Here is a 17,159-nt window from a genome sequence, read left to right as displayed (position 1 = left end):
TCACGTGCATCAATGATGGCAATCATGGCGTCAATATTAGAAAATAAATTCCAAGAAAGGAAGGATGTAAGTGTACTGTGCTTCAGTAGAAGACACCACTACTACCCTCAGTTTGTTTACAGATTCTGGATGTCCCAGAAGCCCTGGTAACCGCGGTAACCGTGGTAACGCCCTCTAGAACAGGAGCATCGTCCCAGGATCCTGTGTAAACCGGTCCACAGGTAACCACTCATTCTGCTCATCAGTCAGGGACAGACGTGCACGTACGCTCACGAAGTCATCCAATAGGAAACGAGTTCATCAGAGAAGTGACCTTTTATTTACATATTTCACAGATGTATAATGACGGTTAAGACTATTCTACCACCGGATCCCCCTGTCCCCCTTCTGGGTTAGGGTTAGAACTACGGTCCAGCAGAGTCACTACTCTGAAGAGTAGAATAACTAATCTAGACAACATGAGGAAGACTACGTTACCAAAACAGCCTCCTACTGATTTATAAATTATCTTTTGCATAGTTACAGGATGAAACGTTTCCCCATGAACTTTGGGTCCACAGTTGACAAAACTAACTCCAAATCCCAATCTCTAGTGTAAGAGGGGATGTTTTAATTTCAACAGAAGGCCAATTAGAAAAGGGTGACTTGATTATATGGAGTCTCAATGCCAGCGTTGGTGTTGTGCAAGTCATTGTTCACAAAGATTCTGTGTTTTAAAGCAGAAGACGTAGGAAAGAAGGAGACATCCAAATGACGAAGCTACATCATGGAGCGACACAAACTACGGACCGGCTCATCTACGTTTAGCAGCACAAATGTTCAAAACACAACCTAAAGAATTATACATAAAAACCACCTGTCGATGTGGGTGACAGTTGAAGATCCCGGTGTGGCAAAGGTCCCTTTTGTTCATAGATTTACATTTCCAGGCCTGCCATCTAAAACAGGACAAATCTGTTCTTTTCAAGCAGAAGGTCGAAGCACAGGCAAGCGAGGGAGTGCATATGTGTGAGACTGTGTAAAGCATGTCTAATCTGCCATTTCTCTTGGACCGGCCCTTTGTCTTACTGTGGCCAGATGATTCAGATGTGTTCACTAGTCAGACTCGCTGTTTCTCCGGTGCTCTCTCTTGTTTTGGGTGCCCTTGTGCATGTGCTACATGCTGTGCTGCAGGAGAAGGACAGCCCCACATTGTTCACAAAACATCACAAACACAGATGCATGCCTGCGTCGCAAAGCCAGACCCCCCCCCCTCCTCCCCGCCTCTCAGGTCAGAGGTCAACATGTCTAATGCCACTTGTTGAATTGTCGATGAGTCAGTCATCCTGGTGTATGTCAGCGCGTTCAGAGTCCAGGGCCATCGCTCTGTACGTCCTGCAGCCAGACACACAGACAGACGTTGTGTTGAAGCACCACTCTGAGGTGGGGGGGGGGGGGGGTGAGGGTGGTGGTCTCTCGTCCTCCAAACCCCACGGCGTCCCGCTACTTCTTATCGGCGGCGTCGTGGAACAGCTGGTCGTACGACGGCGGGGGGTGGTTGCAGTAGGACGGCGGCGGAGGGTAGGAGCTCATCATGGGATGGGCGGCGCCCGGTTGGGACGGGTACGCCGGAGCCGCCGTGGAAACGCCCGGGTCGCCCATTCTGCTGTTGACACCGAAACCCTGCAGGGTCCCTGGTTGCTGCAACACTGGAGCGGACAGAGGGACGAGTTAGGGTCGTTAGCTTAGGGTCAGAGTGGTTAGGGTCGTAACCCTGTCCCCGAGGGTTAGCGTTGTGACCCTGCATGGTTAGGGTCATAACCCTGCAGGGCGAGGGTTATGACCCTAACCCTAAGCATGCAGGGTATGGGCCAGGGTCTTAACCCTAACCCTGACCCTGCATGGTTACGGTCGTTACCCTGACCCTTAGCTCGGTGGTTACCTGGCGTGGCGACGGCCTGCCTGGTGAAGGACACGTTGAAGGCGGGCTCGTCGCTCAGCACTGACGGGTACATCCTCCGGCGGATGAAGAAGCCGGCGCCACAGCAGAACAGAACCCCCATCATCAGCAGCAGCCTGCACCCAGAGAGACAGTTACCTCAGGGTGCCTTGGGCCCAGAGCGCTAGAGCTCTAAAAGTCTTCATGTCTCAGGGTTAACATTGGACATCACCACAAAGTATTAGAGCTCTGATGGTCTTTATGCCTCCAGGTTAACACGGGACATCACACTGAGTATTAGAGCTCTAATAGACTTCATGTCTCATGGTTAACACGGCACACCTTCACAGAGTATTAGAGCTCTAATAGTCCTCATGCCTCATGGTTAACATGGGATATCATCACAGACTGTTAGAGCTCTAAAGTCTTCATGTCTCATGGTTAACACGGGACATCACCACAGAGTATTAGAGCTCTAATAGTCTTTATGTCTCATGGTTAACATGGGACGTCATTGCAGAGTATTACAGCTCTAATAGTCTTTATTTCTCATGGTTAACATTGCTCATGAACACCGAGTTAATTTGACTCAGGTGATAAACCCTGAGAAGGTGCTGTCAGGACTCACCAGAAGTACCATAGTCTCTGGATGGAGAGAGCTCTCACACAGCAGCGGGTCCCACAGCAGTCCTCATAGGAACGGCATCTGACACACACACACACACACACACACACACACACACACACACACACACACACACACACACACACACACACACACACACACACACACACACACACAAACTCTGGTGTTACAAAGGAAACTGGTCTTGTTGGTCAGAACATCTCGTCCCTGATGGTCATTATTGAGGCTCCTCATTATGGAGGCTCCCAATGCCCCCCTAGTCCCCCTATTCTCCTAGTCCAGTTCCAAGCTGCTGCAATCAGCAGCACCCTCTATTCACACTCACTGGTGTTCTTCTCCTCTACAGAGAGTACCTCTCCACTACAGAGAGCGAGTACTTCTCCACTAAACAGAGAGTACTTCTCCTCTACACAGAGTACTTCTCCACTACACAGAGTACTTCTCCTCTACACAGAGAGTACTTCTCCTCTACACAGAGAGTACTTCTGCTCTACAGAGATTACTTCTCCACGACAGAGTACTTCTCCTCTACAGAGAGTTATTCTCCTCTACAGAGAGTAATTGTCCTCTACAGAGAGTACTTCACCACTACACAGAGAGTAATTCTCCTCTACAGAGAGTACTTCACCACTACAAAGAGAGTACTTCTCCTCTACAAAGAGAGTACTTCCCCTCTACAGAGAGAGTACTTCTCCACTACAGAGTTGGGTTAAGACTATTCTACCACCGGATCCCCCTGTCCCCCTTCTGGGTTAGGGTTAGAACTACGGTTCAGCAGAATCACTACTCTGAAGAGAGATGAGTTGGAGAGCTTTGTGTTGCTTTTGTTCTATATAACCATTATACATAACTCATTGTATTTCTTTCTAATGTCACTTGGAGCACACATTGAGATCAGGACGTTACATCAAAGGGCTGCTGACCTAAGGCCTCCTTGTGATTGGATTATAACAGAACAATCAGAGATTGGTTTACTGAGCCAAAATAGTCATTTTCTGCGGCTTATAGGCAATAAAGTGGGTTGCAGTAACGGGAAAGTATTGGCATTCCCAAATCCTTACATTGCTTAAATGGAGCAGTCAGCAGTATCAGCAGTAAAGCCTGTGTCAGCATTTCTGCACTATATTAGTTAAAGCGCCTCACTCTTCAGCCTCATCATTGGGCCTGTTGTGTTGATGCCCTACAATCACAATAGTATTTAAAGGGGTGTAAATAAAGGATTAGTCAGTCATTCAGTCTAAGTTTTGAAATGGTAAATGACAAATGCCAGTAAAGTAAATGTCCCTTAAAAAATAGGTGACTAACAAATTGATTCAAGTCATAATAACTAATGTTTGAAGTGATATGTGTGGATCTAAGTCTATTTATTTGATATTAACCGTAATCCATACTGGTGTCATGAGGACCATACTGGTGTAATGAGGACCATACTGGTGTAATGAGGGCCATACTGGTTAAATTAAGACAATACTGGTGAAATTAGGAAAATACTGGTGTAATGAAAACCATACTGGTGTAATAATAATGATCTGGAGGAATGTCTAAAGCACCACAAGGAAAGACTCAGTACTTACATGAAGTAGATGGGGTATCCACCTTCAAAATACCAGCAGTACTTCTTTCCCTCCACACACTGGACACAAAGGAAGAAGAAAAGGATTCAGTGATAGAAAACAGGAGGGCCTGAGAACAGTAGCAGATCTACGTTTACATCAGAACACAGGAGGACCTGAGACCAGTAGCAGATCTACGTTTACATCAGAACACGGGAGGGACCTGAGACCAGTAGCAGATCTACGTTTACATCAGAACACAGGAGGACCTCAGACCAGTAGCAGATCTACGTTTACATCAGAACACAGGAGGGACCTGAGACCAGTAGCAGATCTACGTTTACATCAGAAACAGGAGGGCCCGAGACCAGTAGCAGATCTACGTTTACATCAGAACACAGGAGGACCTGAGACCAGTATCTGGTCTACGGTTACATTGGTATGTGACGGGATCCTCATCAACCAGTACAACCCCTCCCTTAAAAACGGGGCTGGAACTCGAGACGTGAGGGACCGGCAGAAGAGGGGGAACGGGTGAGAAACAGCACATTCTGCTCAAGTCTGGAGATGTACCAAATGGACATTTCTTTCACACGGTAAGTGCTTGGATTTAAATTTCAAGCATACAGATAACGAGACTATGTGAAAGACACTCATGCTCTTCAGCTGAACTCTGTTAGCAAACATGAACAAGCTTTGCAGCAGGTGTCTTTATGTGCCAACACATCACATATACATCACATATATATAATGTGAATAATATGTGTGACACTGTCAGGTCTCCAGCTCATGTCAGATGGAAACAGCAAGAAAAAAAATGTCAGAATGATTTAGTTGTTTGTCTTGGTCGTCCAAAGTGCTAGAATAAAGGGAGATAGACCTTGGCCAGAACATCTCCCACGCTCTCCAACAGTGTCTCCAGGTCAGGAGCGGAGAATGGGAGCTTGGTGCAACACTGAGAATGGGAAGTAGTGTAAGGAAGTGAAGGAGAAAGAAAGGACGTGCCAAAGCCCTTCTCTCTCCTCCACACGAGGGATCAGCAGTTCTTCAGCCTCAACACTTCATATCAACCATAGGGAAGAGATACACAGCAGAAAACAGACAGAGTCAGCAGCCGATCAGCATGTCTCACCAGGGCAGCCGTTCTAGATGTGAAGTGTGAAGAACGGAACAGCACAGACTTAATGCCATCTACCTAGATCTCTCTATATATATATATATCTATATATATATATGTTTATATATATATGAAAATAAGGATTTTTGGTTAATGTCACACTGATATTAAAAGAATGGGACTTATACCCAGGACATCATGTGGCACCCGGGAAAATATGTGTGAAGCATTATCCGATGTGTGAACAGGACTAATATGGAAGAAATCGTCTCTCGATATTCTCTCGAGATTAGGAAGCAGAAAGGGGGAATATTAAACTTCAGTCTTCATCGCAGATGAACAACAAAGCTTGTATTACATAAATGATATGTTACATTATATACCCTATACATATCATATACTAAAATGTAGTATTCCTGTCTGAGTTTCCGTTACGTGGTTCCACTGAGCATCACATATAGGGCTACTTGTTAAAACTCCTTGTTTCCTACAGGAAGCTGCTTGGCTCAGCATAAAGAGAAGAGAGGGCCTCTGAAGGCAGTGAGTCACATCTCAGAGACTGCGCTTGCATCCCATAAGGGGTATGTATGGCCAGCAGATCACCTTCAACACCCTGCACCAGGCACAACCTGATCAACTGGAACTGGTTCCCTTCTCCATGCAGGGATATAGCACAATAAGCTTGTTGATAATACAAAACGATGACACCCTTTGTTCGAATAATGTGTGCCACTGCATCAGCTAAGCTGTAGGTAAGGTTCTACTCTATGGGATGAAGAATCAAACTATTTTATACATAAACATATATTATATACATGACGGATCATTTTAATCATTTAGCAGGTATGTTTGGTTCTGTGGTAGACTTGGTAATTAAACGCACAATGTATTCCTAAGAGTATGTTATGTTCTCTTAAAAGTTAGAAACTTACAATAATACATAACATTTACAATGCCCTATGACAAATTGTTGTCTAGCTTAAGTAAAGGATATCTACGGCAATATACACAGACCAAACAACAAAAACATTACATTTTTATTTTTTTATATTATATATATAAAATGTCTTACAAGAAACTAAAACTATTGGAAATTGAGCAGGGGTAAATTTGACTACATAACCTCAATAACTTACTCAATAACTTCTTCCATCAAATTCAAAGAAAATCTGTCATCTATTAGTTAAAAGTTATTTTAGACCAGAATTCTTAACTAACAACCAGACCCTGACATAAGGAAGATTAAACCTCTAGGCCCACCCAGCACTTCAACCCTCTGAATTAAAGCAGCATTCACATGCAGCGTGAGACCAATGCCCATATAAGGCTGTGGAAGAACACCACGCTCTCACCAGCTGTTCCTGGTGCTCATCATCAGGGCTCCTCAAGAGCCGCTTCAACAAGGTCTACTCCAGAGCAGCTTAATGAAGGTCTACTCCAGAGCAGCTTCAAGAAGGTCTACTCCAGAGCAGCTTCAAGAAGGTCTGCTCCAGAGTAGCTTCAAGAAGGTCTACTCCAGAGCAGCCCTGATGAAGGTCTATTCCATAGCAGCTTCAAGAAGGTCTACTCCATAGCAGCTTCATTTAGGTCTACTACAGAGCAGCTTCAAGAAGGTCTACTCCAGAGCAGCATCATGAAGGTCTACTCCATAGCAGCTCCATTTAGGTCTACTACAGAGCAGCTTCATGTAGGTCTACTACGGAGCAGCTTCATGTAGGTCTACTACAGAGCAGCTTCATGTAGGTCTACTACAGAGCAGCTTCATGTAGGTCTACTCCAGAGCAACTTCATGAAGGTCTTCTCCAGAGTAGCCCTGCATGTAGCTTGTCCACAGCGAAGTGACAATTTTATGTTCTGTCTCTCGATAGGAACAGGTTATTTATGACTTTGTAGCTTCATTGTGTGAATTTGATTCTCTATACCAGTAGTAATACTTAAATAAGTTGGTAAGTTAATGTTTAGTACTAGTGTTTTTTTTTACCATTGCTAGTATCAGTTGGTTAGTTCCTGTTTAACACTTAAATTAGTGGGTAAGTTCATGTTTAGTAATAGCATAGATCATTGTTTACTAGTATCTGTTGGTTATTTCATGTTTAGTACTACTGGCATTGATTATGTGTTTACTAGTATCGGTTCGATGGTCATGTTTACATGTATCAGTTGGTTAGTTCCAGTTTAGTACATCTATCAGTTGGTTAGTTCAGGTTTAGTACATGTATCAGTTGGTTTATGTTTACTATCAGTTAGTGTGAACATAGATAATTTGTTTACGTTCAAGTAAATAAAGGTTATGTTTACGGACACGTATGTCGTGTATGTTGATTCAGAAGGAAGGTTGTATCGGCCAATAACTTCCCATGAAACCCAGCTATGCAGTGCTATTTGTATAGAGCCCCTCACCATGTGACTCAGGTGAGCATCCAGTCCCCTGTGGGGGTTTACAGACAAAGGATCTCAGCATCTCGGAAGACAACATTACCAGAAGACCTGAATGGCCGCAGGAGGAGCTCCCATCAGCAGGTGAACAGTGGTGTTACTTGGGAGGATAACCCTGCGTTATACTAAACATCAAGACCTCACCTCCAGCAGGTGTACAGCGCTTTTACTAGGAGGTGAACCCTCCGTTATACTAAACCCATCCTCACCTCTAGGAGCAGCGAGCAAGTCAATGCCACGCCGGGCAGGAGAGACCTCATGTCTCGACTGTGGATGGAGTCTGTCCTCCACTCAGAGGACCTGAGGCTGGGCAGCAGAGTCCTGGTCCTGGGGGGACACTAGAGTCCTGGTCCTGAAGCTGGGAGGACAGCAGAGCTCCTGGTCCTGGGGCTAGGGGGAATGCAGAGTACTGGTCCTGAGGGGACAGCAGAGCCCTGGTCCCGGTCCTGAGGCTGGGGGGACAGCAGAGTCCGGTCCTGAGGCTGGGAGGACAGCAGAGTCCTGTTTCTGGTCCTGAAGCTGGGGAGCAGAGTCCTGGTCCTGTTCCTGGTTCTGGGGGAACAGAGTCCTGGTCCTAGGTCGACGTCATCACAGCACGAGACAGGCGGCTCGAGGCCAGATCAAAAACCCAGGCGGCGCGCACCGCACGAGCGTTCCTCCCGCGGTCCTTTTCAACGGTCCTCTCCGCGCGCTGACGACCATGAGCCGGATCATTCAGCTTTAAGATCTAACATAATACATCATACATATATTATATCATTATACAATAATATAATGATATAATATTATAATGTCTTCTCGAAACGACCTGCTCTGCCGTAATAAATAAGGCTCGTGCTGGGTGTTTTCCCGCCCCTCCCCCAGCCGTTCGCCCTCTCGCGCGACCGAGCAAATGTGCGCGCGCATCCAGGACCTAAAGGGAGGATGGAGATGAGATGACCTAAATAATCATCCACGTTATGCAGCTCACTAAATGAACGAATATTTAATACATAAAAATAAATATGTCAGTACAGATGTTCTTACTCTTTTGTTTTAAGTTGAAACCATCATATTATGTGTAACTATATGAATTGATTGTATTTTAAACTATTCATGACTTCCGTCCTTTGTTTGAAATAATTAAAGAATGTGCACACCGCTTCATCTCAGACCAGAATCTAAAGGGGTTTATGGGCTGTGCGATTGGCTACGCGATAAACACACTAAATCAACCCGATATGAGTAGGAAATATAATTAAGTGATTTTATTTATATAACATAATTGTCCGATGCATGCAGCAGGAATTTGAACCGAACATTTTATAAAAGTACACACTTTGGTCAAATAGATGCTGGTCATCAAAACATACCAATACAAACAAAACACTATTTCTACAATATATCTATATCTATATATATCTATATCTATATATATATGCGTCTGTCTGTCTTTCCTGGACCTGTCTTGACCCATCTGGACCTATCCCGATGCTGTGGGCAGCGAGGGACCACCAGGCCTGCCTGCAGGTGGCTGATGGCTACCTGGGCAGAGGAGAGTGGTCCTCCCCCGGTCACCGTGGTTACCCCGACCCTGATCCGACCTGACATCACCAAGTCCCCTACGTTGGGAATAACCAGCATATGGTGAGGTTAAGAAATACATCACTACCCTCCTTCTCCTACATGCCACCAATACACTCTATATAGAGATATGTGTATCTCTTTAGAGATATAGATAGATGTATCTGTCTCTGTACGGAAATAGAGATATACACTCTTTATATAGAGATGGAAGTATCAATATAGATAAATATATGATATACACTCTCTATATAGAGATATAAGTTATCTCCATATAGATATAAGCACTCTATGTAGAGATGGATGTATCTCTCTCCATATAGAGATAAATGTATATCTATCTCTATGTAGAGACAGATTTACATCTATCTCTTTATTGAGAGTTTATCTCTCTATGTAGATCTATAGATACATAGATATATTTATTTTCTTCAAGGGCCCTCAGGATGCGGCGGATTGGTTTGGGTTCCAGTTGTGGTGAGGGGCGTCTCCTTGGAAACAAAACGTACCGATGAGATTTTGGAACAATAAGTAGGTCAGGTGAAATGTAATGTCAAGTATAACCTCTGAACAGACAAAGGTAGCTAGTTTACAGTGTTGTATAATAGTAGCTGCTACGCTCTCTTCTGCCACAGGGTGGAAGCAATGGTCTGCATTCCCCATTCTAACCCGTAGACGTTAAAGGCTTTGTATTTCACTCCTCTAGGCTTTCAATGCCGATCTAAAACCTCACAGATGTTTCTTTCATCAAATATTGACATGAGCTGTAGGCTGATCTTATATTAAATTCCTTTCTGTGAGACCAAAGATGGAGGGACTTTGTTTTTATTTTTATACAGCTAAAAAATAGTTATATATAAATGACCTACAAATAGTTTGAGTTGAGCAACTGTTGATGCTTGGGGGGGGGGGTAAGGTGGAGCGTGGGGTTGGAGCTAAGGTGGAGCGTGGGGGGTAAGGAGCTTGTCAGGGGTGCAGGAGGTTACTCTGAGGTCAGGTGGTTCAGGAGGCTGGTGGTGGTGCAGTGATCTGATCCTGGCGATTAGAAATAGGCAGTAAAATAAACGGCACCGTGCTAGGAAATGGTCCAGAGATGAAATAACTCTAGGTTTAATCTTAACGGCCTGTTCAAAGTGGGAAGACAGGTTCTCTTTCTGCAGCCTTTCAGCACAGCTATAACCACTGTGAAACAGTAAGGTCAAGGAAAGATTGACAAACATAATTGAATAAAAAAGGATCTTTAATGGATATTCAGTAACATGTGTAAGGTTAGACCACAAGCATCATGAGTATTCATTCACATTAAGTCACGTTCTCAGAAACAATCCCGAACTTTGGCTTTGAAAACAAAGCAAGGATTCATTGCAAATTCTCTTAAAAAAAAAGGCGTTTATCGTCTAAAACAAATATTTCCCCTTTTTTGCTCAACATTAACATCATACTTAAAATATGTCCACTGCCTACAGTAAATATTACTTAAAAAAATACAAATAAAATTCAAGAGATGTTTGTATGTCTGGTAAAGATTCATCAAAAGCTTCCTGAAGATATTTTCTGTTCACTGTTCAAGTTCAGTATAGTATGTAGATAGTGGTATATATACTATATATATAATCAGTTAAAGTGGCATCGAAGCCTTCATGTGTCCCCCGTCATAGTGTTTTTATATCACCCCCGATACTATTATAGCAGATTCAAACAAAAATGTGCGTGGATGTGTGTGGATGATGGCTGGTTAAGCAGCCTCACCTGGCCCGAGTCAGACTGATTGGACTCTGGAGCTGGCTGAGTCACACCTGCTGCTCATTGAGCAATCAGTGAGCACAGGTTGAACCCGCCACACACACACACACAAGCACGCACACACACACACACACACACACACAGAGTGATCTCCTGCATGGCAGCATGGAGTACCAGGCCATGTATCATTGTCTAAAATAAACCAGATTTCCAACAGCACAACCCTGCGTGCTTGTCTGCAGGAGCCAGGTGAAGTCAGCGAGGTGGATTGTAGCGTTGGCTTAAGTAATTAAATAAGAGTCATTTGTTTCGATTCAGACCAGTGCCCTGAATCTTCTCACATCATCAACATGATGTGTCCTGTATTTTTTTTTATAAATACACCAACAGTACAATTACGGTCTCACCACAGAATGGCTGGTGACAGACAGTTTGTTCCAAATCAATACATAAAAAAAAGTAACAATAAAAAACAATAAATTACCTTTGTCACACACAGCAATTAAAGAGGCATTAACATGTCGATCGAGAAAGATTAAAAGGCAAACTCTTTCGTGCGGAAGGCTGTATGTTATGTACACAATGTTTAGAAAATGTACAGCGTACATTTACTAAAGAAACATAACATTCAAAAAGTGTCATCCCATTGTCTAACTGTTACAGGACTGTATATATATATATATATATATATATATATATATATATATATATATATATATATATATATATATATATATAAGTCCTAGTCACTCCTTTTTAACAGAATTGTTTGCATCATTTGTGGTCACTATAAAAGAGACGGGTCGAGATGTCAACTCATTGATAGAAATAGAGACAAAAACATTAAATATATCCTCTCCACACTATTCAGAAATCATGCTTATGCAGAGCAATCATAAGAGCCTTGTTATTATTCTGCAGCAATATACACTCCTCGGACACTCCCAGGAGTTGACTGAAGTCATTCCCCCTATGTAAATTGAGTTAATTACGAAAGGATATAGTTTATTTATAAACCGATGCACTAATGAATGCCTTGATATTACATTTAAGCATTGATGGATCATATCAGACCTCAACAATCAGGTCCTGAGGAGACCTAAATCCAGATGTACAGGATCATTCATAGGACGAGATGGTCCCCTGGTTGAGGTGGAACCAGACCCTGGACAGTGAAGTGGTCCACACCAAACAAAGAAAACTACTCCCTTTAGAACACAAGTCTTACGAACCAAGAAGGAGCTTTTATAAATCTATTGTTCCAGATCACAGCCTGGAAGAGCATTTCACACATCAAAACATTAAGATTCAATGTTCCTCATTTGATGGCCAATCAAATGTTTTATGTTTGACAATTATTTTAAATATGTTGTCATTATCTATTATTTAATCATATTACATATAAATGTACATAAATAAATAATATATAAATAAATAAAGGGTTATCCTGAAAGCCTCTTCAGATTTACAGTCTATTGAGTGCCTTGATAGTCCCTTTGTTTCTTAAATCAGTTTCCCTTGTAGACTCAGCTGAACTCAGTCTCTTCTTTTAGACTCAGCTGAAGCAGCCTCAGTCTCTTCTTTTAGACTCAGCTGAAGCAGCATCAGTCTCTTCTTTTAGACTCAGCTGAAGCAGCCTCGGTCTCTTCTTTTAGACTCAGCTGAAGCAGCCTCAGTCTCTTCTTTTAGACTCAGCTGAAGCAGCATCAGTCTCTTCTTTTAGACTCAGCTGAAGCAGCATCAGTCTCCTCACCGGAGCTACGAACGGTCTTGTTGTCATTGTTGTGCCATGTCTTTGGAAGGCACAGAGGGTCGGCTCTCAGTCTACTGACTACTGTCCTTCTGTCTCTCAACTGGGATCTCTTTCCAAGATGAGATGTTGGTGCACCTTTTGCTAGGATTTTCTTTTTCTTTTAATGACATCTGATAGGAGTATGTTCTATGAATTATTAGTTATTGCTTGCTTTTACATTTTGCTTTTATATTCGTGTTTTGCTGACATTGTTCTTCTGTCCCATTTGTTCTTTACAGTCCTTGAATATGGAGATGATTACGATTTCTCATGATTATGGAGAATAGCGTTAACAATGGAGATGAGACGATGCTTCAGTGCATGCAGCAGAATAGGAGACGGATTCCTTGGTTATGCCGTATATGAATATCAAATGTATCAAAAGACACCAGTGTTCTTATGTGTTCATAGGTCCGACACACACCGTGAACCAGGACTGACATCTCTATGGTACCAGTAGCAGGATGAGGTTCACTCCCTGAACCAGTACTGGTATTGAACCAGGACCATTAGCAGGGTGGGTATCACTCCAGGCCGAAGGTGCTGGTCTCCTCCACGGCCGTCAGCAGCTTGTCGTGCAGCGTGGTGAAGGAGGGGTACGGGGGGAGGTCCAGGCGGTTGAAACACGTGTGAGCCCTGAAACACATTGCGGAGGAGGAAGACGACGTGAGCAAGACTTTAAGATAAGTGAGCCCTGAAACACATCGTGGAGGAGGATGACGTGAGCAAGACTTTAGGATAAGTGAGCCCTGAAACACATTGTGGAGGAGGATGACGTGAGCAAGACTTTAGGATAAGTGAGCCCTGAAACACATCATGGAGGAGGATGACGTGAGCAAGACTTTAGGATAAGTGAGCCCTGAAACACATTGTGGAGGAGGAAGACGACGTGAGCAAGACATTAAGATAAGTGAGCCCTGAAACACATCGTGGAGGAGGAAGACGACGTGAGCAAGACTTTAAGATAAGTAAGCCCTGAAACACATTGTGGAGGAGGATGACGTGAGCAAGACTTTAAGATAAGTGAGCCCTGAAACACAGACAAATCGTGGAGGAGGAAGATGTGAGCAAGACTTTAAGATAAGTGAGCCCTTAAAACACAAACACATCGTGGAGGAAGATGACGTGAGCAAGACTTTAAGATAAGTGAGCCCTTAAAACACAAACACATCGTGGAAGAGGAAGACGTGAGCAAGACTTTAAGATAAGTAAGCCCTTAAAACACATTGTGGAGGACGACGCGAGCAGGACTTTAAGATAAGTGAGCCCTTAAAACACATTGTGGAGGACGACGTGAGCAGGACTTTAAGATAAGTGAGCCCTTAAAACACAAGCACATCGTGGAAGAGGAAGACGTGAGCAAGACTTTAAGATAAGTGAGCCCTTAAAACACATTGTGGAGGACGAGGTGAGCAAGACTTTAAGATAAGTGAGCCCTTAAAACACATTGTGGAGGAAGATGACGTGAGCAAGACTTTAAGATAGGTGAGCCGTTAAAACACAAACAGATCATGGAAGAGGAAGATGTGAGCAAGACTTTAAGATAAGCGAGCCCTTAAAACACTAACACACTGAGGGAGGACGAGGTGAGCAAGACCTTAAGATAGGTGAGCCCTTAAAACACGCACACATGAGCGAGAAGCTAACCACGGCGAAAGCCCATTTTTGTCTGTTGTGTGTGCTGGTGAGTCATCTGTCGGAACCGTCCTACCTGGGCAGCGAGGTGACCTTGCCCCACTTCTCGATGCAGAAGCGCCGCAGTCCGCTGGAACCCCTGAGGGAGGAGAAGCCCTCGTACGGCACGCTGGACGTCCCGGTGACGAACTGCAGCAGGCGCAGACGCTGCTCGTTGTTGAAGCACTCCACCGCCGCCCAGAACCAGCGCATCACCACGTGGCTGTCATGGTAACCTGGGGGAAGGAGAACCAGCATCACTACATGGCGGTCAAGGTTAACTAAGGGAGGGAGAACCAGCATCACTACGTGGCTGTCATGGTAATCTGGGGGAAGGAGAACCAGCATCACTACGTGGCTGTCATGGTTACCTAAGAGAGGGGGAACCAGCATCACTACGTGGCTGTCATGGTTACCTAAGGGAGGAAGAACCAGCATCACTACGTGACTGTCATGGTAACCTGGGGGAGGGAGAAGTACTTTCAAACTGAGAGTAAACGTACATAGCGTAATGCTGCAAAAGAGGTGCGTCTAATCCTATGTTACTGCCGGTCTCTACCATGAGGTTAGGGTTCTTTGCTCTAAACTTCTTTCCGTAGAGACAACTAAGACACAGAGAGGCTGTCCGGCGAGAGCTCTCTGCAAATATATTTGAGTGCTGAAATGGTCATGAATAATTCCCCTTTAACATCTCACTTCAGATGCCTCCCTTCTTTACTGCCGCAGGCAAAAAGGAGTGAATTCTTGCTCCATATCTGATGTTCAGCGGAGCAAAACACGTCCTGTTCTGCTGTCCGTTGACATTCAAAACGGTAGACGAAGAAAAGGAGGTGATGTCCTTTATAGGCCATCTGTAGTTTCCTTCACTAAGAAAGTTCCCTGAGGTGATGTTAGCCCTAGCTAATGTTACCCCTAGCTGATATTACCTATAGCTGATGTTACCCCTGGCTGACGTTAGCATTAGCTAATGTTAGCCTTAGCTTAATTTAGCCCTCGCTAATGTTAACCCTGATGTTACCCCTAGCGGCTGATGTTACCCCTAGCTGCTGATGTTACCCCTAGCTGTTATTGTTACCCCTAGCTGCTATTGTTAGCCCTAGCTGCTAATGTTACCCCTAGCTGATGTTACCCCTAGCTGATGTTACCCCTAGCTGATATTACCTATAGCTGATGTTACCCCTGGCTGACGTTAGCATTAGCTAATGTTAGCCTTAGCTTAAGTTAGCCCTCGCTAATGTTAACCCTGATGTTACCCCAAGCGGCTGATGTTACCCCTAGCTGCTGATGTTACCCCTAGCTGTTATTGTTACCCCTAGCTGCTATTGTTAGCCCTAGCTGCTAATGTTACCCCTAGCTAATGTTACCCCTAGCTGATGTTACCCCTAGCTCATGTTGGCGCCACCATTTGAGTCTGGATGGGGGGGGCTCCACCATGTACCTCCTCTGTACTCCGTGTGGCTCCTCCAGTCACTCAGGTCGATCTCCGCTGTGCCGGCGATCACCAGCTCCAGCTCCCTGGCATCGAACACGGACACAAGCCGGGAGTCCACCACCTGGCAGGACAAGCAGGAGCACAGAGAGACGGGACAGACGAGACAGAGAGGGATTTGGGACAGACAGGGAGACAACACAGAGAGAACACAGAGAGAAGAGACAGAACAGGGAGAGAGAGAGGGACAGAGACAGAACAGGGAGAGACGGGATAGAGAGAGAGAGAGAGAGAGAGAGAGAGAGAGAGAGAGAGAGAGACACAGACAGACAGACAGACAGACACGCAAAATTAAGGAAATGTGCAGTATGTGTGCTTCTTTGCCTGTGTGTGTGATTATGTTTCATAAGGTGTGTGTGCGTGTGCGTGTGCTTGTACCTCGTAGAAGCCCCGGACAAGCGCCTCGTTCTGCTGCCCCACCCCTCTCTCCGCCCGCCACCGCACCATGCGCTCGATGTAGTCCTTCTTGTTCTTCTCCGTCACCTGAATGTGGCTGCCGCCCGACTTCAGCTCCCGCTCCGTCACCTTGGTGACAGGAACGTGATGGAAAGAAAAAAAGTCCTCTTCATAAAAAGGTAAAGACTTAAGAGCTATCGTTTGAGTGCAACTCGTAAGAGACTTTTTCCTCAGCCTTTGGTGATGAAGAAAGGGGAGAATGTGTTTTGACCTGCAACATGATTTAAGACCAGCTCAGGTCTGACCAATCACGACCACTGCTCCCCAATTGGTCAGGGGATTCCACCTTGCCTGTTAATCACAGGTGCAATCGCGCAACATGGTGGAGGAATGCCTTGCGAGGGCTTTTTCCTTGGGTTGCTGCCCTCTTCTGCTCTCTAATCTCACCCACAGCCCCTTCGATAAATGCACTTGACGACTTGTATTGAAGGAACTTCAACTACATGCTTCATACTAGTCTGGCTATTGCCAAAGCAATCGTAGATTGCACGTTGGTCTTCAGCCCAAGAGGCGTGATCAACGGGCCTAGTTCAAGTGACTCTGTACACGATTGGCTGCTTGCCATGGCTTCCCTGTCGTCATTGTGTTAAACCAGCCAATAGCACGGAAGGGGAAAAGCCAGCTTGGTGATTGGCTCCCGCAAAAAACGTATCAGAAGCAGAAAGAAATGTATTTTTCTTCTCCAAACCCTTGTGCAGGGAGAATTCAAATCCCTGGCAGAATGGGAGGGGATACCCAGTCTAGCTTCGTACAGCTTCAACAATAATCCCGT

At 44.7% G+C, this 17,159-nt stretch overlaps 2 protein-coding genes across 2 annotated transcripts in view; both read right to left on the bottom strand.

The window, feature by feature from the left end:
• Positions 1 to 296: 296 nt before the first annotated feature.
• Positions 297 to 8,543, bottom strand: vopp1b (VOPP1 WW domain binding protein b). The gene is made up of 5 exons (XM_030349334.1): positions 7,880 to 8,543; positions 4,139 to 4,197; positions 2,547 to 2,624; positions 1,922 to 2,055; positions 297 to 1,688 (listed from the first exon to the last, which is right to left on the bottom strand). Exons 1-5 carry the CDS (start codon positions 7,928 to 7,930, stop codon positions 1,483 to 1,485), a joined length of 528 nt encoding a protein of 175 aa, XP_030205194.1. The 5' UTR covers positions 7,931 to 8,543; the 3' UTR covers positions 297 to 1,482.
• A 1,912-nt stretch (positions 8,544 to 10,455) lies between these two features.
• The window catches only part of LOC115537530 (E3 ubiquitin-protein ligase HECW1), a 33,680-nt gene continuing 26,976 nt past the window's right edge, over positions 10,456 to 17,159 (bottom strand). Inside the window, exons 27-30 of the mRNA XM_030349511.1 lie at positions 16,310 to 16,456; positions 15,881 to 15,995; positions 14,480 to 14,678; positions 10,456 to 13,404 (exon numbers count right to left, since the gene is read on the bottom strand). Coding sequence (XP_030205371.1) covers positions 13,293 to 13,404; positions 14,480 to 14,678; positions 15,881 to 15,995; positions 16,310 to 16,456 — 573 coding nt within the window. The 3' untranslated portion in view covers positions 10,456 to 13,292. The remainder of the gene's footprint in view (positions 13,405 to 14,479; positions 14,679 to 15,880; positions 15,996 to 16,309; positions 16,457 to 17,159) is intronic.

This window comes from Gadus morhua, chromosome 23 (genome assembly GCF_902167405.1).
Source record: "Gadus morhua chromosome 23, gadMor3.0, whole genome shotgun sequence".
Lineage (NCBI taxonomy): Eukaryota > Metazoa > Chordata > Actinopteri > Gadiformes > Gadidae > Gadus > Gadus morhua.
This window is presented reverse-complemented; position numbering and strand designations above follow the sequence as displayed.

Excerpts from the sequence above, each read along its gene's own strand:
- vopp1b (XM_030349334.1), bottom strand. The coding sequence starts at position 7,930 with ATGAGGTCTCTCCTGCCCGGCGTGGCATTGACTTGCTCGCTGCTCCTA. Across the intron at positions 2,625-4,138 it reads GGATACCCCATCTACTTCAT|ATGCCGTTCCTATGAGGACT; the intron begins GTAAGTACTGAG and ends TGTGTGTGTCAG. Across the intron at positions 2,056-2,546 it reads CAGAGACTATGGTACTTCTG|GCTGCTGCTGATGATGGGGG; the intron begins GTGAGTCCTGAC and ends CTCTGGGTGCAG.